Source organism: Terrapene carolina, unplaced genomic scaffold (assembly GCF_002925995.2).
Source record: "Terrapene carolina triunguis isolate 2854851 unplaced genomic scaffold, T_m_triunguis-2.0 Scaffold247, whole genome shotgun sequence".
NCBI classification, from domain to species: Eukaryota; Metazoa; Chordata; order Testudines; family Emydidae; genus Terrapene; species Terrapene triunguis.
In genome coordinates, this window is record NW_020664598.1 from 11,500,810 (window position 1) to 11,526,885 (window position 26,076).

At 41.7% G+C, this 26,076-nt stretch overlaps 1 protein-coding gene across 1 annotated transcript in view; it reads right to left on the reverse strand.

Moving 5' to 3' along the window:
* TBXAS1 (thromboxane A synthase 1) overlaps window positions 1–26,076 on the reverse strand; it is a 335,034-nt gene that overhangs the window by 289,421 nt on the left and 19,537 nt on the right. Inside the window, exon 2 of the mRNA XM_024211589.1 lies at window positions 21,592–21,777. Within this exon, the coding sequence (XP_024067357.1) occupies window positions 21,592–21,689 (98 nt within the window). The 5' untranslated portion in view covers window positions 21,690–21,777. The remainder of the gene's footprint in view (window positions 1–21,591; window positions 21,778–26,076) is intronic.

A 26,076-nucleotide genomic window follows, 5' to 3' on the forward strand; every position in this document is an offset into this window, starting at 1 on the left:
GTCAAATGTTTAGAGCACAGAGCTCTGAACCAGGAAGAGCATGGTTTTCAAAGCGTCTGAATCACTGAGTCAATGTGTGGCACTGGGCCAATCACTTGAGACCTCCTTAGTAAGTTCAGGCTAACACTAAAATCCAGATGCTGCTTTGCAGCCAAACTTTCCCAAGTCAATATTTTAGAAATGATCCAAGTCCTAGAGTACACTGGGAACCTGCCAGAATTGTTTGGGTAACGACAGCAAGACTTCAGAAGAAAGGAAAGGGCAAGTGACCTTTACACCAGCAGCACTTCTCAATAGCCCTACAAAGGTTACTGTAATCCCCACAAGAGAGGCAGGAGCAAGTTTAACTTTCAGTAGCATGGGAGTCTCTCTCTGAAAACATTTTGGAGACTCCAAATATACAGGGGCTTATTTTTAAAGAGTTACAGAAATCCAACTGCTGCAGCCTTTATTACATTTTCCCAGCCAGGTTGCTGAGAGAACTTACAGTTTCTCTTTCACAATCCTTTGAGAGATGGGTGGGAGTAAATTCTGCTCCCCAAAGTTTCTTTTAATTTTCCCCTCTGCAAGTGGGCGTATGATGGTACTGTAGTGTACTGATGCAAATCACAGCTGATTTACAGCTGCACTTTGTTTACAGGAAGTGACAGCATTACATGTTAGTTATCACTACATAACTTTATACATACATAACTTTATACATAAATTTAGGTCCATAAATTAAAACTCTCTGCTAGCAGCATCAGCCATATCACTCTTAGTTATCACACGTACAGGGTTTCACACAAGCCACACCACTGGCATAATGCTTGGGTACTAAATGGAAGGATTATTAAATAAAAGGAGGACATAAATTAAACTATACACATCAGGTAGCAGCAACCTAATCACCATCTCTTCCTTACATGTACAAACCGAGTGGTGGGTCACATAGGCAGTATCTCAAACATATCGTGCTGGTGCTGTAGAATATTCTTGTGGTTAATGCACTGGATTGGGACTTTGGAGATTATAGTTCTGTTTCTAGCTCTGCTGCTGACTTCATATGTGACTTTGGGTAAGTCACTTAATCTCTCTCAGCCTGATCCAAAGTCTATCGAAGTCAATGGGAATGAGCTTTGGATCAGGCACCAAAAGAGAAGAGGTAGACATTCTAGAAGTTCTAACATTTCCCAGGCCTGCTCATCTCCTGCTCTCTCCCCTCCACCTCAAGGTGTTCCTCTCCAAGATATTAACAAACCACCAATGATTTCTTCAGGTACTTCTACTGTCTATAATGGTTAGGTCATACAATCAGAGAACAGAAATGATACCATGTGATTTAGGTTACCCATCCCCGCATTGTAATAAGAAGTTCTGAATAGTGGGTACTCAAAAGGAGAATTTCCTTCAGACAATCCACGAATAAGTCCTGGGCCCAAATCTGTTGGCAAAAGCTGTTTCTTCAACCATTATAAATAAGGAATATATTTATAAAGATCTTGATCTATTTGTGGAGAAAAGAGGCAAGGGACGTAAGCAATGAACATAATTGTTATGCACAACTAATTCAACCAGTTCTACTCAGGAGATGTTCTTTGACCTGGTTTGGCTCAGAGGTTGCGTGTGAGTTGCTGAAATGAGTACACCCTACATTAACAAAAGGGTTATTTAGAAGCTGACAACCTTAACGAAATTTAGACATGCTCTCTTCAAACAAGTGAACAGATGTAATCTTCTTTCCTCTTGACAACATGAATCTTACAGTTCTGTGTTTGCAGGGAGGCATGGGCGCAGAGGAAACAAGGCTCTTTTGTAGTCTGTATACTGACACTGTGGTGGTTTGTTTTCCACCCACCTCACACCTGTTTGTCAGCTTCCGGGTCACTGACAACATGCGGCAAACCCCACATTGGCCTAAAACAAAATACAACTGATTTTCATCTCTATGTTTATATTATTTCTGTTGTTAATTAAAACCAAACCTTTCATGTTTCATTGAAAAAGTGTCCCTTTCTTTAAAATTTGATCAAGCTCCTTAAAGTTTTATTAATTCTACAACACAAGAGTATATGAGGAGCGTGTACTCTCAGCATTATCATCACAAGTCTTGTAATATTTGGTATTTTCTTAAAGTGCCAGTTCCTGGAGTCAGATGATCACATGAAAATCTCAGGGGTTTTTTTGTTCTTCCCCATTTAAAAAAAAAATGCATCTAGCATTCAGTGCTAAACAGTATAGAGGGCAAGAGATTCTGAACTTAGACTGTTCTGGCACTTTGTCTGTTGTAGTAGTATTCCCTGGAAGAGCAGGGACATTTTGCAGCAAGATATTCCTTCCAGGGAGTTGAAATAAAACTTAGACCTGAAATGGTGGTGTGTTTTGGTATGTGCACTGAGAAGTTGGCCTGACACTATTCACCCCACTGGAGCTGCCACACAGATCTTCTCTCTCTAGAATATGCAAAGCAAGTGTGCCTTGGTATATATAGGGGCTGATGTTGAAATTCAGACCTATTCCATGGACATCAGTGGAGTTGCTCTGGATTTATAGCAGTGTAAAAGAGATAATCCCACTTTTAATGTACCTGGATAGTTTTCAGTAAAGCCAATTTTAAAAAGGTGAATTCTTCCCCTCATCTCAAGGCAGTGTATCTATAATTTAACAATTAAACATGGCACTATACAACCTCCTGATGTGGTTGTGTAGTGTCTGGCAGGATAGGCCCCACCTCTGACTGAAGCTTTTGGGTGCTGCCACAGAATAGCCTCCATCTAGCGGGCTTGCAAGTTAACTTTAAAGTTTCTATTTCTTCTTCACAGAGCAGTTGGCAAAGAGTTAAAGGTATTTTTAAGAGAGATTGATGATGATGCCTCACAGAAGGCTCTGGAATGTTTTGTTTAGAAACAATTCTGTTGACATAGCATACATGGTATGGGTTTATTTTTTAATTCCTTTTTTGTTACTATCCTCACTAAGGGCATCTGAGCAGAAATAGGGGGTTTTAAGAGTTCATCCACCTCTGTTGCTTTTTTGTCACGTCTTTGCAACGGCTGGAGGCAGAACTCTTACGCTCTCAAACTTGGCTTCTCATCTACTGCAATGCTAAGCACTCTTTTCTACAAGGGGTTCTTCACTCTACTCAAGAAAAATAATCCATCAAAAATCATACTCTTGTGACCTCAGAAATTGGTCTCTGAAAAGTGTGCGGTCAAAGGAAGTTGAACTACAAATGAGGAACAAACAACAGGGCCAAAGGAATGCACGAGCCAGAAGGAACATCCTCTTTTCATTCAAGTGTCCTTGGTAATATTTTTAAACTACTGTACAAATATACCTGACCATAGACATGTGGACAAACCACTTCTATAGAGTACATCTACATGGTGATAAAAACCCACAGCTGACCCACGTCAGCTGACTTGGGTTCTGGCTCTGGGGCTGAAAAAAAAAAAATCACTGTGTACACATGCAGGCTTGGGCTAGAGCCCAAGCTCTGCGACCCTGCGAGGGTAGAGGGTGTCCTCTACACCACATTGGGTTAGCCTGAGCTACAGCAGTCAGATGATCATTTGCCAGTATACCACTCTATGAATGTCTGGATAAGGACCTGTCTACATGGGACTTTTTCATTGATGCAAATACACCTTCACAAACCTCCGGAGTAGAAGAGCTGGACTGGTGTAGCATGTCTACATTAGGGATTTGCATTGGTGGAACTACAGCAACATAGTTACCCTACTGCAAAATTCTTTAAGCAACATATAAGCAAGAATATACAGTACTTGCCAAACTAAAACATGCTACAGAAGAGCGGCTGGCTCCTTTCTCTCTCCTTCCCCACCAGACTCTTAGCCTCTGAAGACATCAGAAAGGGAGTGAGTGTGGGTAGTTTGTTAGAAAACTGCTGCTTCATGTTTCCTCAACCTAGTGTGAGGGAGTGCCTAAGTAGTAAAATGAAATTTCATTACAAAACAAGTGTTTTCATTATGAAATGAAAGTTTCATATAGGAAACAAATTGCATTTCTACAAAGAGCAAATAGAATGAAGTACAAGATGCCTAAATGATATATGGCTGCTGGATTGAGGAAATTGTCGACAGCATTTGTTTAATCACCTAGTTCTACCTGTAAGCCAGAGGTAAAGTTAGTACCAAGTTGGGAGCTTATTTCTAGATATATGTTCAGAACAGTTCAATGGCCCAACCCTAAAGCTTTGGATTGGGGCCAGTTTTGTGGTTAGAGTTGGACCCTACTTGTAAGTCCCATCTAAATTTTGGACTAGTTCATGAGCCTCAGTTAAGGTTATAGGTATCTTCAATTCAGGGAATGAGGTGGTCAGGGTGACATGGGAGCTGGGACTTCGGTTCAGGATTATCCTAATTTACTTTCCCTCCTTTGCATAGTCACAGACTGGTTTGTTACTGAAAGGCTCCTCCTCCCTACTGGGCCTCTGCCATACTATGGAGTGGAGAGAAGAGCTCTGAAGCTTTTGTTTAGACAAAGGGTTATAAGAAGTCTGCACACAGGAAATACGACCAAAATCCTGCTGCTAACAGGAAACCTCCCAACTTCCTTCTAATTATCTTTGTCATGCAATTTCACATCAAGCAAGTCTGGGATTCACAACAAAAACAGATATGGGTACTGTGCAATATGTGGCTACCATTCCAAGAGAGCAAGTAACTTCCTGAATGCGGCCCATTCAACCTCGATCGCGGTCCTCAGAGTCAGAGAGGCTAAACATGTACAGGGAAATGAATCTGACCCAATGTTAGTGGAGTAACGATGATGGAGATTATCTTTGGTCTTCACATTCCATTAATGGTAGCTAGTACTTCAGTGTAATAAAACACAAAACAGACTTATGTGTCATGCCTTTCAATTGGCTTAGAGCACTCAGGACATTGACTACAGTCCAGATCACCAGCTGGTGTAAATTGATAGGGCCCTTGAGATCTGTTCCTGTGACTTTAACTGTACTTATGTGACCCGAAGTTAGACATTAAGTGAAGGGCTTTGGTTAGGTAAAAAAAGAATGCAGCATAATTCTTACCTCATCCTGGTATTCTGCCTGAAATGACAACAGGGACGTTAGCTCCATTTATCAAGGATCAAAGTATCATGACCCAGCTGAAGAGTGCCTTTCCCAGGTTGTAAGTTTACTTGAATTTACAGTGATGAGCCAATACTGAGCTGTGCACTTGTAATGTTTAAATTTAAAGGATATCTTGTCTGGGTGACTAGCTCCACTTTTGCCTGAGTCAGTGGTGACCTCAAGTTGTTACTATTTTACAACTGTTTTGATTATCTATTTGAAATGAGTGGATGATCTCAGTCCACTGTTTAATGGTCAGTTGTGGTTTAGTTTGGCTCACTTGGCAGAAATGCCAAAAATTGAAGGATGATGGAGATGGAATTACCCATTCACCTCCAGGCGTGATTTCTCCAGAGCTGATTTGAGGCACACTCAGTGATAGAGTGGGGAAATAACATTGATCAAGACTTCCAAATATCTATTAATATCTAACCTATAGGACTTCTGTAACATTTTAAGGCTCCTGTTTGGATTTGGTGCAACAGGTCTCAGCACTGTGCTTTTAGCAAAAAGTATATACACCTCTACCCCGATATAACGCTGTCCTCGGGAGCCAAAAAAAAAATCTTATCGCGTTATAGGTGAAACCGCGTTTTATCAAACTTGCTTTGATCCACCGGAGTGCGCAGCCCTGCCACCCTGGAGCACTGCTTTACCGCATTATATCCGAATTCGTGTTATATCGGGTCACGTTATATCGGGGTAGAGGTGTATATAAATACGCACACCCACACACATATACTTATACACACACACTTCATGCTTACTTGCTTTATTTAAAGTACAAATCAGAAATAGTTGTGTTAGACAAATTCCAAAGTATTGTACCTTCACAGCTGCCAAACAGCACATTGCAAACTAGAACAAGGAGAGCTATAATTTCCCTGCTTCGTTTTATTATTTGACCTTCACTTCTTGGTTGTCCTTGAGCTAAATATAGTCTTTTCAGTGTTATTTATATGTTTAACCCAAAGTTACCCTTGTGTGTCAAGGGACTACTGTATCATAATGTTGTTCCAAGTTGTTTTTAACAGCTTTTTTTTTTTAATTGAAAAAATATGGCTTTAAAAAAAAATCATTGTCAGTTCATTAGGATTCCACAAACTTCTACCAAATCTCTTGTGTTTTATAACACAATTTGCTCATAGCCCACAAAGATAAAGATTCTAACTTTCTCAAAGAGAACACTGAACCACCCAACCCCTGCAAAAAGCTGTAATGTTCGTGCAATGATAATGACTTTGCATTCATATATAGCTGGAGGCCAATGTAATTTACAAATATCAGATATATATGAATCAATTCACTCATCACTGAAGTGGAACCTGGCAACTGTCAAACAGCATACAGTAATGTCACAGAACAGCTTGGAATGGAAAATGAAGATAACTGCATTCCACTGAAACAACAATATAGTTTAACACAAAGTCTTTCCTCCCAAACTGGCCAACATACTTTCCAGTCAATCAAAAGCCCTTGTATTTCCAGACAAAGACAAATGCAGATGCACTTCTTAGCATATGCACAACGTGCCTCAGGTGACCAGGATTCATCACCGAATTTGTTCCGCTGGTTGGATCATTAGCTTCCCTGGCTTGGGCCAGGTACTGACAGGGAGTGAGACATGAACGTCGATCCATGCACTAAATGAACACTATCGTGCTCCTAAAGCATTTGGGAGCAGATCTTCGGCTGTTGTAAACTGTCATAGGCCCACTGAAGTCAACGGATCAAAATTACACCAAATTACAGCATTTGAGGATCTGTCGAAAAAGGGGACAGTGTGGACAGCTAGATGGCCACACACAGTCAGTACTCCTCACACAAGAGTGATTTTTGTAGCAGCACATCAATTCTGCAAACAGCCAAAATACCAGGGGCCTCTTATTTACATAACTGGTGCAAAGCACCTCAGAGAAAGAGAGATTTATGGTGCATCTTCTCTATGGATTTACCTCTTATCACACCAATATTATGTTTAAGCACATTTTTTCACAGGAAAAGGTCTGTGTCAAACTGGAGGAGTGAGTGGGGGTGGGGATTTCAAAAGCACTCAGGACATAAAACAGCTCTTGTTTTGTTTATCACTGATCTAAACATACTCGGCCAAATTCATCCCCGTGATTTTAAATGGAGTTACAACAGAGGTGAATTTGTTCCCCCAAAGGTTTATCAAAAGGATAATAACAGACTGTTGAAACTGAAATTTTTCAATGAAAAATAGGGATACATTTTCCAGGAAAACTTTCCTGAAAGTTTCTCATCCTCCCAACCAGCTACACAACTGACACAAAAAGTCTCAAAGAAAACCAACCATTCTAAATGACACTTAACCAAGATTTCCATGTGTTCAACACCCATAACCGAGGCCATGCTTTACAAGACAGTTCAGACCCCAGCATGCTGAGCTCTTTTGAAAAATCTTGACCTTAATGTTTGTAGTGTTGACACACTAATCTCTCTCCTCTCATCTACATAGACCGGAATTCAAATTCCAAGAGTGGCACAGGCCTAGTCTACACTAAGCTTGACACACTTAATATAGGTGTTCGCAAACACAGTAAGAGACATGTTTTCAGCCACAATTTGGGAGGGACCCATTGTTGGCAATGGCTGTTGGCAACAGGTCAGTTACATAACATAGACCAACCTTTAAAGGTTTGCTGAGTCTAGTGAGTTTCATACTAATCCTTACTGGAATTCTGTTGACATCACAACACTGATGTACCATGCTGCAGTTTTTACACACAGTACCACACAATAAGACTCAGAATGAAGCTAGACAAGGCAAAACCAAGATGCTGACTAACACAGGTATAATTTGAAAACACTACAGTTGGGGTTCCTAGTAAAGCAGTTCTAGATGTTTCACCCACCAAACACTAGTTACCAGCCATTATGTGGCCAGCCCTTTGTGCAGTGGGTTTGCCTTAAGGATCCAGTGAGTCTAGATTAGAGCAGAAAGCTCTGACCAGCTCTGTTCTTCCTCCTTTATAAAACTGGCCATTCACAGCAATGTACTGCAGAAATAAATACAAATGTAAAAGGAGCTTTTTAGGGTCACTGACTGCTGTAGCAAGATTTTTTCCCCCCTCTATTGATAAAGCCAGTTCTATTAAAAAGCCAGAGCCAAGTTTGAGAGACCTTCAGATTCACTGTTTGAAACCCACTAAGTCCCAGAGACTCCATATTAATGCAGAGGGCCAGGGTATATTAATAGAGAGGAAGCATCTAGTGAGAAGGAGTGACATTTAGAGAACTCAGCAGATTTGAACCCTGCCTCACAACTATCAGTTTATGCTTGCTGCAATCACCATCTTGGTTTTGTCTTATCAAGCCTCATTCTGAGGCGAACACGGCAGTGCAGTGAATAAAGAGAATTCTAGATTGCTGGAGTCCCAGGTGTGAGTGGAATCATCAAGTCCCTACTGAAGAAACTGGAAGACCTGCAAGCGTGGGTAAGGGAAATATATCCAGCAACCACCCACAGGGTAGCTAGCTGTCAGCAAGAGAGCTTGGTCCCTCTTCAGTGAAAATGCACCCCAATATTTGCCTCCCTCTCCCATCCCTATGTATAACCCAAACTATTCACAGTGAAGACAGAATGCCCATGACTGCAGTGCTCTTGCTGTCTCTCATTGCTAAACAATAGGCTATTAAATAACCAAACATCTCAGCTCTATTAGTAATCTTCTTATTACAGCACTGTAAAAATCAGTGTTTATGATGGAGCGGCAGTGGCTGCTGTCTGGAGGAAACCTGCGTTCCACACACACATGCAGGCACATGCGTATTTCATATGGTGCATTGCAAACTGCATGGAATAGAAAGCAGCTGGAGGAAAATGGCTACAGAGAAATGGTTCTCTGGGGCACCATCTCTTGATTTGTTTTGTTTATAGAAGGAATGAGATTTTTATCTCTGCTCAAAATATAAAATGATGCCATGGCACAGAGCTCACTGCTTGGTGATGCTCTCGCTTAGGAACATAAACAAGAAGGGGGGGGGGGGGGGGGGAAAAGGGGGGGTGTGTAGAAACCTTTAAAAAGTTAAAAATAAAAAAAAAAGGGGCCTTCAGAGGAAACAGTTTATTAACAAGCCCCTTAAGGAGTTCTCCATTTCCTTAATAGTCAGGGACTCTGTTCTGATTACAAACCCATTGCTAAACACTGAGAAGATGGTTTAGTGGACAAAGCATAGGGTTTGAAATACCACAAACCCCTAGTCCTGCAGGTTTGAATCCCAACAACAGGATCAACTTAGACCTTAATGTTTCCATGGTAAATATGCTAATTTCCATACAGCTTTTTGGTTGTAGGTGCTATGGTGCCCTGGATTATTTGACCATCTTATGCACACAATATATCCCTGAAATCCCTCTAAGGCACTGCTCCAGGGGAAGACCACAGCCTTCTTCCTCCTTTGTGACTCATATACAGGATCTCACTTTCTCCCTCTCTGCAGGGGGAAGAGCTCTGTTTTATTTGAGATCATCAGCCAATCATTTCCCCAGATACCAGTCAACACCAGTTCTATTTAGATTAAGCAAAAGCATTATGTATTAGAAACGAATACGAAAGAAAGCAGAAATAATGACAATACACCTCTACCCCGATATAACGCGACCCGATATAACACAAATTCGGATATAATGCAGTAAAGTTAATAAAGTTAAACTTATTTACTTTACATATAACAATAGTTTCGTTATATATTACAGACTTATAGAACGAGAGCTTCTAAAAAGGTTAAAATGTATTACTGGCACGCGAAACCTTAAATTAAAGTGAATAAATGAAGACTCGGCACACCACTTCTGAAAGGTTGCCGACCCCTGATCTAGAACAAACTGTATCCCACTGGTCTTTTCAAAATCCACCAGTACACAAAAGAACAGTTTCCATTTTTCCTACTACAAAACTTATACTGTGATCCGATTAGTAAAGATTCCTTTACCTAAGCAAGTTCCTGACAATTTGTCACTTTCCTTTTCTTTGAATGCCTCTGGCCAGCTGAACAAACAAAACAAATAGCGTCTTTACAGTGCTCTGACTTTAGATAGATATAAGGTTGCAAGTTACCATTGGTGTATGCATTTGGACCGAGATTTGTCAAAGGAACCTAAGAAAGTTGCACACAAATCCTTTTGAAATTCAGTGGGAGTTGAGTATCCAACTCAGACACCTTAGAGTTAAAAACTGCAATTTTCATTCTGCTTTGCATTGCTAAGTATTCTAGTTCACTGGCACTTCCATTAACATGAAAAGTATAGAGGTCACAAGCACAGCTCTGGAGCAAGACCCTTCAAGGATACACAATTAAAAACCATAAATGCAGATATATTGTGTAAAACTCAATGTGGACTCGTTTGTTACAGCTTGACACAAACCTTTCAGGCCAAACTGAAGTCCCATTTGCTCTCTGTAAACTTTAAAGATCACATGAAGTTTTCCCCCCAAAACAGGAGTAAGGCACCACCATCCTTGGCCACAGTTCCTCCTCTCAACCACTGTCGTGCAGCATGCTATTGGCTTACTGCTCCTCCATCCCTGAGGTGGCTGCATTGCAATGTCTCTCTCACATCCCATACGGTAAACCTCTAGGTAAAGATCTACATCTTGTTACATCTCTATCAAGAGAGTATTTACAAAAAGCTCTTTTGGGATAAAAAAGCATCACACGTGTGGACTATATCGGATTGCAGCCACTCCCAGCTGTCCAGTGCTTCCTCCACAACTAGCCATGTGACTCATTCCTCCATCCTCAATCAGCATCTTCCCTGTCTCTCCTCTCCACATGGCCTTTTGACTTTTCTGCAAATGATCAATGTCCACACCGCTCTTCCTCCTCAGCCATCTACCTCCTCGTCCCATTCAAGAACAATCACCCCGTCATTACCCAGCCAAAATTTTTAGCCCCAATAACCCTCTTTGTACCCTTCCTGCCTACTGATCATTTCCAAATCTATCCCTTACATTCCTGAATTTTCCAGGGAACTGAGAGGAAGGGGGGACATCAGGGATGGGGAGGATGTGGGGGGTTACCATAGTTATAACCAAGGGGTACACTCCATCACATAAATATAATGCCTTGGTTCGCCATTGTCCTGCACCCTATATAGTCATTTACATCCACAAAAAGTGGGTGTAAAATGTTACCAGATCAGAACAGAAACTGCACTGATGTAAATAATGACACAAAGTGCATGGCCCTGGAGAACTGAACCCTAAATATCTATTCTTTAAATCTTCTCTGTTCCTCGGAAAGTTAAAAACAAAAATAAAGTGAAATTCTTTTTAATAGGATCTACAAAATAAAATTACTTTGTGCTCCTTCTGCTGCCTGTTCATCTGTGGTTATCATACACTAGAGATCCTCAAAACATGTATTTTGTTTTCTGTCAAAAACTTAGAGGAAAGCAGAACATTTCCATTTTCAAAGTTTTTCAGGTTTTCATTAAAAAGACAAAACATTTGTTTTCTGTTGTTAAAAAAAATCATTTTTCAACATACTCCAAGATTTTTGACAAAAATGAAAATTCTCATTAACATTTCAGTTGTGTCCAAATAGCCATTTTTTTGCACCCCCAAGGAAGTTTTCACCAGTAATTTTCAAACAGGTCTATCAAATACTGCACAATTACCTCCTTCCACTTCTCTCTGAGAGGGGTACCCAGGCCTGTGGAAAGCACTAGCTAACTACAGCTGAGCCAGCAGAGAGAACAAAAAGAGCATGAAACATTATTTATGAGGGTCCATAGCTGGATTTTTAAAAAGTTTGAGAGGGTGGAGGGGAAAATAAAAGTTGCCCTTGTTAAAACACTGGAATATATGTGAGGCGAGGACATGGCACAGGGAGAATTTTTATGTTTACGGTTCAACTTCTCAGGAAGTCCGGTCAGTCAAGGCCAAATTGCCTGCTGGATTAAATCCATTTAAAATCAGTGGAGTTAGGCCAGAGGAGCATTTGGCCCAGAGCATTTCAAATAATTTAAATTGCAAATCTATACCCCTTGAATCAGGGCAACTGAACCAGGGGAAGGGAGGTACCTGTATTTATTCCAGGGGAGGGAGGGGAGGCAGTGGTGCTGCCAATATCCTCCCTTTGGCAGGGGCACCAGAACAATTTTTAGAGTGAGGGTGCAGAAAGTCCTTGAACAAAACTGTAAAGCATTTGGCTGCTATTATTACTTCAAGCTAGGGAGTATTCTGCACTCCCTCCTAGTCCCAGAGCCCCTTCCCCCCCGGGGGTTCAGCCAGGGGAAAGCAGCGTCTTTAAACGGGCTTATTAGTTGCATTGCAGTAGTGCGTAGAGGCCCCAACCCAGACTCTCTTTATGTTAAGCACTATACAGACAGACAGTCCCTGCCCCCAAAAGCCCAAATACACAACACAGACAGAGGGCAAACTGGCAAAGAGAGGCAAGTCATTTGCCCAAAGCCACACAGCAGGCCAGTGGCAGAGACAGGAACACAATCCAGGTCTCCCTACTCCCAGTGCAATCTGGTAGGGGCTCCACAGAAGCCCCAGTAGCAGAAGCTTCCTGAAAAAGGAATTGAGTCAACTTGTGAAACTTGGCCCTGCCAAAGCTAGACCAGCCCAGATCCAAGCCCACAGTGGAGCAATGGCTGTGGGCAGCTTCTGCAGTCACATCCCTACTCACCAGAAATGAAGGCCAGCAGCCTAGCCACTGTCAGCTTCTGCCAGGGTGATCCAGCAATCGTGACCTTTTTGTTTGATTTAACTCACTTTACTGCACTGGAGGACTGTTTCCCACCTGGGCTCTAAAAGTTTTCCAGCGGAGTCCCAAGATCTAACGTATTCTGCAGGACGACCCTCAGTGCACAATTAGAACCAATCTCCCTACTCTAAATCAAACTTTATGCCTGAATAATTTAAGTGTCCTTTTTATTTATTTATTTATTTACATAAGACTAAACACCCCAGGAATAGATTTTTTTGACCTAACACTAATATAGTGCAATTAATTCCTATGCAGAAAGTCAACTCAAGGCCTATGCGCTACTTAAGCCCTATTTTGAGGGCTTAAAATGGTGCCTAGATCTTGTGCTGGTCCTCTGAATGTCACCCTTAAGGAGAGAAATGAGGGTATCAACGTTACACAGCACTCAGGAAGCACACAGGTTTATCAGAAATATAAGGGCCTTTATAGTTTATCCTACGAAGATACTAAAAGTATTTTGCTCTGAAGCTACAAAAATGATTTCAAGCAACTCCTTTCCACCTCACCCAAAATAGAGAGATCTTTGTTTTCAGAAAAAACAGTACAAATTAATATTGTGACAGAACTTCATACCAGATAATCAGATCTTCCTTGTTTTCAGAACTAAAGATGTTTAGTCATTAGAGGCCTGGCACTCTTCCAAATCAGAATTCATTAGCTTACTCTGCTCCCTTTCAGGCAAAGCTTGGTCTGGCCCATCCAGAGCCAACTGGTTTTCTCAGAGGGGGAGTCACACATTGCACAGTTCCAATATCATATTATATTTGACATTTTAGTGGAAAATCCAGATTTGCTTGATATAAGACTAGATGACCGAAGCAATGAGGAGTTGGAAGATTTTCTGTCATCAGTGGTAATTTGCCCACATTTCCTGTTCAGTCAGATCCTTGCAACCTCACATGGCGGAACCTTTGAACAAGACAAAGCATTTCCTCCAACTTAAGGGCCATTCTCTGAAAAGCAGCCAACAGGGACAGATGAGGATAAAAGGAAGGGTTTCCCACCCAGCCACCACCTGTCAACTTGATTACTAGTATACGGTTAACCAGTGATGAGCTGCTAAAATCTTAACAACCGGTTCCCTATAAAAAGTTCTGATTTAAGGGATGTGCCACAGTATGTATTTTTTGTACCAATAGGGTTACCATACGTTCGTATTTTCCCGGGAGGAATTTTTAAATTTTAAAATTTCCGCCTGGATGGCGATTTAAGAACCAAAAAGCCTGACATCTCTGGGAAAATACGGATGTATGTTAACCCTACCTAAAGTTCTTTTTAAAAAAAGATGGGCTTGAACTAGAAATGAGCTCCGTTTCACATGTGTGGGTCCCCGCCTCTCCCTGGGGGTGTGCTAGGGTGACCAGATGTCCCGATTTTATAGGGACAGTCTCGATTTTTGGGTCTTTTTCTTATATAGGCTCCTATTACCCCCCACCCCCGTCCCGATTTTTCACACTTGCTGTCTGGTCACCCTAAGGTGTGCACATGTGTGGGTCCCAGCTGCTCCCTGCCCCCCCTCATTGAAGCAGGTGTGCAGGGTTACTGCCCTGGGAACTGCAGGACACCAGTGGACCTGGGGCTGGCTGCAGACAGGGGCATGGGGCAGGGCTAGCTGGAGGCAGGGGGTACGACAGGGCCTGGCTGCGGGCAGGAGCTGGCTGCGGGCAGGGGGTGCGACAGGGGCTGGCTGCGGGCAGGGTGGTGGGTACTCACACGGGGAAAGGGGCTGGGAGCAGCCTGAGCAGCAGGACGCAGCCCAGGCCCAGCAGAACAGCCGGAGACCCACCAGGTAGCAGCAGGAGCCCCAGGGCCAGTGGTCCAAGGAGCAGCAGCAGCAACAGGGCCAGGCGGCAGCCCACATGGCTCCTGCAGCGCAGCGCCCCCGGCGGCTGGAGGAGGAATTACTCGCTTCCCGGCCAGAGCCCATCAAAGCTTCCCTCGCAGGGAAGCCAGTTAACAAGCGGTTCTAAAACCGCTTCAAAATTTAACAACTGGTTCATGCGAACCGGCTCCAGCTCACCCCTGGGGTTAACTACACTCTGTATAAACTTACCAGATTATAAAACATGGGTCACTCAGCCCATTAGTACTAATAATGGGAGAATCGCAGAAAGGATCCGTTTTGGGGCCCCAATCCCACAAGGTGTTCAGCATCTTCTGCAGTGGGCTAGAAGCTGAGGTCATTCATTGTGTAGCTGGTCATTCATGAATGGAACGGGAGAAAGAGGGTCAGATTTCAAGAGAGACCTAATTTAGGGAGGGACCAGAATGCAAATTGGGTTCAGGCTGCTACTACACAAACAGGAGGGCCTCAGCATACTACATTAGCTTCTTGGCATGTTAAATAGACTTCTGTTTCCTGCTGGATCACCTATTACTAGTGAAAACCACTTCCCAGCAGCCCAAAGTTTGGATGCTTAACTGAATGTCTTGAATCTCTGAAGCTGGGCTGGAAGTCTTGTAAAAGCATGCTCTCATAAGGCTTGAAGTTAGCCTGCAAATTTTGCAGAAGCCGCTTGGGGGATTTCAACACATGTGGTTCAAACAGGAACAAAGTAGTGCAGGGTTATGTGGGGGGGGGGGGGGGAAGAGGAAAAGGTCAAAAGTCTTTCGATCTTTGAATAAAAAGCCTGATTTGCACAAGTTCCTGTTTTATCCAAACTAGTTTTCCCACCCTTACTGATACATAAAAACTGGTAGGAATGGCCATTAGAACTTCTACTGCTTTGAAGGTTTCAGAGCCAATCCCTTCCCTAACATCTGATTTGATCAATTTCAGAAAATAATTTTAGTACTTTTTATTTAAATAGACATAAATTCACATTTGGCTTATATTTTCAAGAACTTTACCTTGAAAGAAACATGCATTAAGACAGGGGTGGCCAATCTGTGGCTTCGGAGCCACATGTGGCTCTTCAGAAGTTAATATGCGGCTCCTTGTATAGGCACCGACTCCGGGGCTGGAGCTACAGGCGCCAACTTTCCAATGTGCCAGGGGGTGCTCCCTGCTCAACCCCTGGCTCATAAAGTTATGATACAATTAGTTTTTACCCAGCTTTTAGATTACACATTATTGGAGATGGGCGAGAAGAGATAGACAGTTTTGGTTTAAGTTTTGCAAAGTCTTATCATCTGGGTTTTGGTTTTGCAAAACTAGGGCTTGGATTTGAGTCTTTTTTTTTTTTTAACCTGTATTCTCTGGGACCTCACCAGAACCCCAGATCTAAACATTCCCAACATTAAGTGGATGAAATATCTGAAACCATGCTGTCCCAAAGTCTGAGTGTTCTAAATTGGTCAGTTAGAGATTAGTTTCAGCTGTGACCTCTGATCCAAATCCAGACCAAGGTTTAGTTGCTGATCCAACTCTCAACTTTATCCAAACTCCTAAAATTCAGGGGCAGAGAGGGTTTAAAAGAACTGTTCTAGTTCTAATTCTTCTCTAGTTTATACAAACTGTAAGCTCTTTGGGGAAGGGATTGTCTTTTTATTACATGTGTGGACATTATCTAGACCAGATCTCTGATCAGCACCTCTAGGTATCATACAAGCAATAAACAATTTTACATGTAAAACTGATACCTTTTGAATGATTCGGCTTTGCAGCACCAGGCAAGGACATCATAAGCGCGTGTTTCACAATGGGTAAAAGCTAAGCATGCAATGAGAAATGTGTGTGTGTGTGTGTCTGTCTATCTGTCTGTCTATCTCTCTCACATAAACACCTCCCCTTCAACTTCCAATTTTCTAAAAATCAGGTTTGTTTAGACAAGCAGTTGAAAATCTAGTTTGAACACATGCGTCAGAAAGCTGTGACAGCATCTTCATAATGTAAAGCTTATGGTACATTAAACTTTAAAGAAAAGATGAGTTCCTGTTTTCATTTTATCAACAGTTTCACAGGCAGCAAAAGGAAAGCCACAAAATAATGTTTGCACCCACAGCCAAGCATGGGAGACCCAACTCAGCATCTAGTTAAAATGAAAATGAATAATACTTTGCGCAGCTACACTATAGCATCTTTCACTGTAGCATATCAAAGGGCTCTGCAGATACGAATTAAGCTTTGAGATATTATTATCCCCATTTTGAAGATGAGGAGAAACAGCCACAGAAAGGTTAAGTGAATAGACTGCTAGTCTCCACATTGGGAGTTGGAAGAGGAAGGTCTGCTTAGGAGGAATTTTTCTGATAAATTACTATGATTAATTATTTGAGCCTTTGTCATAGATCAGGACCCTACTGTGCTAGGTGTTGTGCAAACACAGAACAAAAAAAGACAGTAATTCATCAGAGTATCCATTTTGGTTATCAGAGAAATGGAGGGGGAAGAAGGGGACAGATTTTCAAGCGTGCTCAAAATGCAGCAGCATTCTGTGACATTTGGCCAGGTTTTCAACAGAATTCAGCACCCAGCGTGCTGAATGAACACTGAAAATGTGGTCAAATTAGTCCTTTTTGTATTTCGTAAAACTATAAAGATTTAATTGGTTTAAAAACACAGGTTGCTAAATGAAAGACAAAAATAGTAACAGATGATAGCCACTATAAATGTTACCCACTTAATTAAAAAAAAAAAAAAAAGCAGAGTGTACTTTCATGAGATAAACATTTTACATCAGACCTGTGCATTTTGGGAACTTTGTGTAAAAACAAAAAAAAAGAGATGTGTGAGTAGAGTGTGATTTTCAAAGGGTCATAACTCGGTGAAACCTAAAACAATTTTCTTCAGAAGACTCAAGGCAGCAAGGATCACCAGACACTGGCGAAGTCATCAGTCATTTTATTCTAGACAATCACCCCCATGTGCTGATTGGCTGCTTGCTCCAATCCCTCCTGGCCTTACCTCCCTCACAGTCACTCCACTTCTGCCTGACTCCACCTGCCCTCCATCCTTCCATAATTTTTCCCCAATCTCTTCTCCCCTCCCCAGCTGCCCGTTTACTTAGTCCCCTAACAAACCTCCAAAAATGATTTTTAAAAATTTGTAGAACTAACATGACATTTGCCAGCATCACATTATTCACTCTGCTCTTATATCCCTTTGCCTCACCAGTGCTGACTTTTGTTCTTGCCAGTGGGTGCTCCTCTCTGCCCCGTCCCCTCCATTCAAGCAGTGTGCAGGGGCCTTGGGGGGGCAGGGACATGGACCGGGCCCCACAAAAGATTAATTCAGCCCTGCGGGTGCTGAGCACCCCCTATTTTTTTCAGTGGATGCTTGAGCCCCCGGAGCACCCACAGAGTTGGCACCTATGCTTTGCCTGCCTCTCCTCCCCACCTTCGCTTTATCTTGTTTATTTAGATTTAAGTTCTTGGAGGCTGGGGCTGTCTCTTAGGCCTGGTCTACATTTAAAAGTTACGTTGACAGGGGTCAAGGGTATAAAATGTTGGTCAGAGGTATGAAACAAACTACCCCCAACTGACATAGTCATGTTGACCTAACCCCCAGGGTAGATGCAGCTATACTAATGGGAGAGTACTTCCATCAACAAAGCTGCTGTCGTTCAGGGAGGTGGTGTTCTTACAGAGATGGCAATTCCCCTTCCATTGGCGTAGGCTGTGTCTATATTACGGGGCAATGCCGGCATAACCACAGTGACGTAGATATGCCAGTACAGACATACTCTTACTCTCTGTTTGTATAGTGCCTAGCACAATGGGCCCTGATCTTGGCTGGTCTCTAGGCATTACTATAACATAAATCATACATTTCTGCTGAAGAGGTGTTTGAGATACATTGCAATCATTTCCCACTCCTTACATGCAAAATGGCTGAACCATTTTCACTCAAAATTAAACAAGCAAATAAAAAGGAACCTTCAGGCAGAGGTCAGGCCTGAAAAATGAAAATTTCAGAAAGTTATAAGCAAATGAAAATAGGGGCTTAGAATGGAAACATTCATGGAATCTTAACTACGTAACTGCTCCTGCCATCATAGCCATGTGCAGTGACACTACAAAGGAGCTGCACAATGGCATATGCCACATGAATGTAGCGAGTAAGTGCTCTCTAGAATAATGGACAAATTTCTATTAGCAACCATATGCGTATTATTTTCAATAATTCCCTGCTTGCAAGGTTTCAGCCCTGAAGGAGTTTTTAATAACACACAGCAGAGCTAACAATTCCTTATAAATAGCAGCTAGGTTGGAAAAGGTTGATAGGCTTCTAACAAACAGCAGAAGCCACTTCTCTTCTTACGGTTGCAGATGGATTTCAAGCCACTAATCCTACAGCTTGAATCATTACATTTTACTGAAATAAACAACAAATGGATGGTGAAAAGATTATGTCCGCTAGGTGAACTTTCACCAGACAGCTCGGATAGGTTGCCCAACACATTCTCCTAGAAGTTTGAGAAACACACTGTCTTTTCATTGAAATAATGGCCTCCAGGCATCAGTATCCTTTAATTATCTAAGCTTGTATTAATACATCTCCACAGATCAGCAGCAAGAGTTATAATTGCAATTGCACTGGTAGTAAGTACCATATTGTTAGAACTGCACAACACTCAGTCCAACTTCTTTCCCACAGTATTAGAACATCACAAAACATGCTTTTTTTTTTTTTTTTTTTTTTAAGAGGAAAACATTGGCTGCTTGATCTCTAACCAAATGACAATTCCCCCCGCACACACACACACACACACACACACTTTCATAATTTTTAAATTATTTTCCTGCTTCAAACAATTCTAACTACACTCTTTTAAACAAATCTATGCCCAAAAGAAATGAAGCTTGAAAGCTGAAGTTCGGCACAGGCTGTGGGTCAAATCCATGACTGACAAAACAGGAAACAATTCTATTGACTTCATTAGGTCAATAGAGTTACATGGCTACTGATGCCAACAATGAATTTTGCCCAGGACTTAGGCCTTGTCTACACTACAGGGGAAATTTGATCTAAACTACGCAATTTGAGTTATGTGAATAGTGTAACTGAAGTCGATGTAGCTTAGACCTACTTACCGCGGGGTCCACACTACACGACATTGACGGGAGACGCTCTCCCGTCGACTCCCCCTACTCTTCTCAATCCGATGGAGTACAGGAGTCGACGGAATAGCGATCTGGGGTCGATTTAGCAGGTCTTCACTAGAACCGTTAAATCAATCGCTGATGCATCAATTGCTGCTTGTTGATCCCCCAGGAAGTGTAGACCAAGCCCTTAGTCTGAACAAATGATTGCTTTTGATTTAACAGAGTTAGGGACTCCTGAAAAGCGCACACACTGGATAGGATCAGCATGTAGATTTATTATATTAAGAAATGCACACCTGACGGCAGATACATACACTTCTCAGAACTGTGCACTTTGGGAAGCTTGTTAAGAAGCAGTAATTGTGGCTTTGCCTGCAACCTCCCACCCCAATGGGGCTCTTCAGCCCCTTTTCTATCTCCCTAAATTGTTAGGGGTGGGGTTCCCCTCCTTGCAGCTGAAAGTGACCTATGGTCTAAACATCATGAACTAATCTGTGGGCCTGATCTTGCACTCCTGACTCAAGCAAAATCCTCATTGACGTCAATGGGAGTTTTGCTTTTAAACCACAATCCACACTGGACATTGGGTGTGCTGCAGCAAGAATCTTCAGAGCGATTTATCTGGATCTCAAAAAACAGACCACAAAACAGATAGGTTGGACTGTAACTTTTCAAAGGAGGTTTCGGTCAATTATTATTTTAAACCAAACTGGATCACCAACATATCTATTTAATACATTCTACCAAACCACCTAGGGCCCAACCTCACTCCCTTTGAAGTCAGCAGGAGTTTCAATTGACTTAAATAGAGAAATGGATGAGGACCTAAGAGATTCAAGAATCAAGGCACATGCAGACGAGCATCTCTCATTAACACACCTACAGAAACGTCTGTAGTATCCTACGGTGTTATTACTGTGTTTTATCTTTATCTTTGCTGGTGGTCTAAAGACTGTATTTAGCTTAGATTTCCTAACATTTTCCTGTAATCTCTTCCTTGGACACACAGAAACAAAGAACAATGGTTGATGATGGGGTGAGTGGGGAGGATTCGAGGCACAGCTCTAGTAAAAACAGAGATGGCAATAAACTATTGCTAATTTGCCTAATAGATAATCAGCACACGTAGGCAAGATTCTTTGTCCACTGTAATCCAATTCTTTCCTACTTTATAAGCCTCCCTCCGCATCCCCTACTATGTTTATGATTAGGTTGACAATCAGTCTACTATGTACTCAATGTGAGAAATAAAAAAAATAAGCAAGGGAACTCAAGTAGTGTTTACAGTGCTGGTAGGTTTGAGTTGAAAAGCCAAGCAAAGGGCGTGGGTAAGATCAAGAGAGAAAAAGGTCCATTGAGACTCTGCAAGTGACATTATACTTTTTTCCTTTTCAAATCTGACCACCTTCAACATCTCTCACATGAAAACTTAATGGGGATGAAACCAGGAGTTATTAACATAAATTTGATAGGTTTCTACAGAAATTACTCTAAAAACCTAGACTTTAATAGGGAAATTTAAAAAAACAAAATTAAAAAAATAAACCTTTAGAAAAGACAAAATTCTCTCACAAATTTGACAAGATTTTCTAACAAGTGTCTATTTTATTCTTTTAATCTCTGCATCTGCCTCCACTCCAGCCTCTTAAAATGAAACACGAAGATATTTTGATTGAGGGGATACACTTGTACTGAATTCCTGCTGGGAGAATCTACTCCTGGAGCTAATTTTTTGGCTGGCTTTCAGTATTACATAAGTCTCATATTAGTATGAATACACTTACCAATAGAGTAACACTAGGAGGATCACCAGCAGAGCCACTGTTACTGTTGTTCCATTGATTTCCATGAAGACAAATTTCAAGAGATCTGCAAGCTCCATTTTCCTTCACTACACAATGCTGGGCTTGAGGTTGATGGGGAAGTCTCCTCAATAACAGATAAAACTTGCCAGTTACATGAATGACAGTCTGTAGTGAAACAGGAACCAAGAGAGCAAAGTCTGTCAAACCAACTCTAATTGTGAACTTTTCCTGTTCTCACTGACTGCACCCTCAGAGAAAGGCAGAAGTTAAGGGCTTCCTGTGTAATGGGATGAAGCAACTTTTTTTTCCCCCTTGATGACTGTCGCATTAATAAATATTTACATAGCCACTGCTTGAAACATCAGAGCTGGCCCATAGGTTTGCAGCGTGGGAGGGGGGGAATAAAAGAGGGAATATATCACGCGGATGTGGAATAGATTTGAAAAAAAATACCTCAGTGAATCCAGTCTGCTCTGTAAATAGAAAAGTTCCTTTAAAATGTGAACAATCTGGCAACATACTACTGACGCATGGGAAAATTGCTCAATAGGCAGCCCTGGAAAGGGGCTGTCCATAGGAGAGGCGCAACAACAGTGCAAGCATCCTCTAGCGTCCCTCTAACATGACTCAACCCTGACTTGAATGACCATCTCAAGAAGCAAAAGGGTAATTCTGCTTCCCTGCCAGTTCAGTCCTTGGTATCTCAGATTAGACAGTAAGCAGAGTTGAAACTAGGGGGCATCTCTACAATGGGCACACAACTACTTATACATAAGCTATCAGATGCTAATGAATTTAAAATCACTAACGGTTTGAGCCATAGTTAAAAGTGACTTTCAAGTGAGAGACATCCTCCACCACCCAGGAGATTCCTGGTCCCTAGGGCCATCCAACATATTTTGTTATTATTTAAAGAAAAAATAGATATTGCACACAACCTATTTGAAAGTTATGCAAATTAAAATATTCCCAAAGAGAACTAGGTTTGTAAAGAAGTATTGGAGCATAAGCTTCCGTGGGTGAATGCCCACTTCATCAGACGCAAGTGGGATGAAGTGGGCATTCACCCACGAAAGCTTATGCTCCAATACTTCTGTTAGTCTTAAAGGTGCCACAGGACCCTCTGTTGCTTTTTACAGATTCAGACTAACACGGCTACCCCTCTGATACTAGGTTTGTAAACTATCTAGTAACCTTAAGAACTAGACATTCTGCTCATCGGATTCCCATAACATACAAGACGAAAAGTAGTTTCTTCTTATACAGCCCCCTGAGATAACAGCTTAGATATAATGTGTGAGGCTTCTCCAACACCACTGTATTACATTTCCGTCTCTTATCAGAGAGGTTAATAATATAGGTATCAGAAAAGTAAAAATCTCCAACGCAATAGAGTTTAATTTTAAGATGATCTGACTCTACTATAACTGAATTACTGCTATTTTAGTTCTCGGTGCTTCACAACTACATTTATTCCTTTCCAGCGTTGGATCCTTACAAAATAAGTAAAAGGTGTTAACCAGCTCATCAGCTCCACAGAGTAGCACAGTAATTCACAGAAAACTTTGCTTACTGTATTAATAATGCCATTGCTTCCAGATGCTACTCTGGGTCAATAATAGCTCTGCCCGTTTGCTGTTGCCAAGTTGTCCAAGAACAATTGAATCACAATTCAAGACTGGAGACGTGAAGGATTAATCATTGGGCACACACTGATCCCAAATAGCACTGATCTCGCTGGACCTTAGTTTATATGGAATATTTCTTAAAAACTTCTTAAAAAAGGAGAATGATTAGTCACAAATCTTGAGAGCGAGACATTAGATATTTTGACTTTACTGCACTTCTTTGTTAAAGAGTACATATAGTTGCCCACAGTAGACCTGATGCTTCTCCCAATGAAGGCAATGGCAAAACTTATGTTGAGTTCAGTCAATACTGAGTTGGACCCAGATCTTGCTTGATTATTTTTAGAAGCTCAATGGAACTTTCCAGGATCATGCTTGGAGGAGGATGGGATGTATTTGTTCTTAAACACACACATAATGAAGTAAAATGGATTTTCAAAATCAGCATCCCATTTGGAAAAGAATGAATAAACAAGTAGTTTGATTGTTGTTGGGCACCGCATTTTTACACCTCTGCACCTGTTTCTTGCTAAAGTTTTTAACTTGCATCTTCACCAGATAGAGGGGAAGTCGTACAACACTAATCCCAACACTCACCTGGAACATGCCTCACACGCCCATTCGCTACAAGGTATTTACAGTGATACCACAGTCAAGTTGCTAATTTCCCAAAAGAGACTTTGTCTCAAAGATCCAGCTGATGCCTTGTGGAAAACTTTGAGAAACATTCTATTTATAGGGCCTGTTTTCAGTATTTCTCTTCCCTCACCTCTTCGTTACAAGAGTTATTTGCATGAGAAACATGTTTATTGAAGAGTTAATAGGAGACTTATTTTTCCATCTCTACTCACAATCCTCTGCTGAATGACAACATCTGGTTGGTATGAAAAGTACTATAATGTCAGTCAGGAGTATGTGACTTCATAGAGGGGCAAGTTCTGTTCCTCTCATTCAAATGTCCGAGAAGGTTGAGGGGAGGTAGAAGGGGGAAGGAATCCTCTGCACTCAGGGAGCAGAGCTACTTGGTGGCTGCTTACTGCAAGGTCGGGGCACAGCAGGGTTCCACTCAGGTTGCAGCTCATGTATTCAGGGACAGGCAGGGGGAGTAGATCCACAAGGATCACACTCCATTGACATTTATACTGCGCTCATCACTAGGACATCTTCTTCCATCCCAAATTCTCGTCCACCGCAGGAAGAACCCACAGGGCTCAGATCTGTTCCACACAAACCTATGCTTGGGTGCTTCATATCCAGACATTTCCCACCTTCAACGTGCAGCAGAATCACATAATTAGAGGAATGCAGCAGCAGCAGAACTAAAGTAGAGGAAAGGGCAGGATTTGGCCTGCACTGCAGAAGCAGCTGAAGTCTTACAGAGCAAGAGAGCCAGTTTACTTGTATGTGTTTACAGCAGTAAAAAAAGAAAAGAAAAGAAAAAGGAAGTACAGAAATTGCGTGACAAATACTAGAAATTGAACTGTTCCTCAGCTGAAAAATAGTCTAAGTTTTCCAGGAAGAGTTAATGATTTTAAAGCCTTGTCCACATGACCAGGAATAGTTTTTAAACACAGTTGCAACAGAACTAGTTTCTAAATTGGAATGCAGCATAAATATTCTACCACGATGAAAACCTTCAAAATGCTTGCCATAGATTAGTGTAGTGGTGACACAGAAAATATGGAATAAATAATTAACAACAACGTTATAGATCTCTAGACATAGGCCAGAATCCCTGGCATAATTTAGGCCTAAGCTTTTAAAACATATCAAAACAGCACATACTGTTTCTGTGTTTCATAGACAGGATATGTAGGTTGTGTAAAAGCTAAACTAACTTGGTTTAACCATAAACTCTTGCTAACGGCTTGTCTACATTACCCGCTGGATCGACGGGCAGCAATCAATCCAGCGGGGGGTCGATTTATCGCGTCTAATCTAGACGCAATAAATTGACCACCGAGCACTCTCCCGTCGACTTCGGTACTCCACCAGGGCGAGAGCCGCAGGCAGAGTCAATGGGAGAGCGTCAGCCATTGACTTACCGCAGTGAAGACATCCGGTAAGTAGATCTAAGTACGTTGACTTCAGCTAACGTTACTCATGTAGCTGAAGTTGCTTAACTTAGATCGATCCCCCCGCCCCCCAGTGTAGACCAGGCCTAAGTTATGAAGTAAATTCCTTCTATTTTACATGCTTTATGTCTATACATTTGTAATGGACACACTGTAGAACTATCAATGTTATTTGATATAAATTCAGAAGGTATAATTTTATTTCTAGATATAGGAAATCTAAAAAGGTGTCAATTAACATTTAAAAAGCTTAATTATCTGATAGTTCTATCTAAAGCATTCTTTAATAGACCCCTTCAGTTCAAGGAAGTTTTGTAGCGTAAGCAACCTGACCACAAACCAATGCAAATAGTTCGGCCCATGCTGTTTATTTTAACAGGGCCACCCAGAGGATTCAGGGGGCCTGGGGCAAAGCAATTTCGGGGGCCCCTTCCATAAAAAAAGTTGTAATACTATAGTAACATGTATTTGGAAATGTAAAAAATAACCAGTGAAATACATTCAAAAATTAATTTTTAATAATTTGAAAATACACAAAATACATTATTTAAAAACATTAAATGCTTTAATGGTATGTATACATTTGCAATTACATAATGGGCTGTCGCTGGGTGATGGTTGGTGCCAATGGGCTGTCGCTGCCTGGGGGTGGCGCTGCTGTTGCCCAGGGCTGGGTGGGGAGTGGGGTCGGGGGGTGTCCGGCTCAGAGGGGCTGGGCTCGGAGCTAGGGGTCAGGGCTGTGGGGGGAGTGGGGTCAGGGG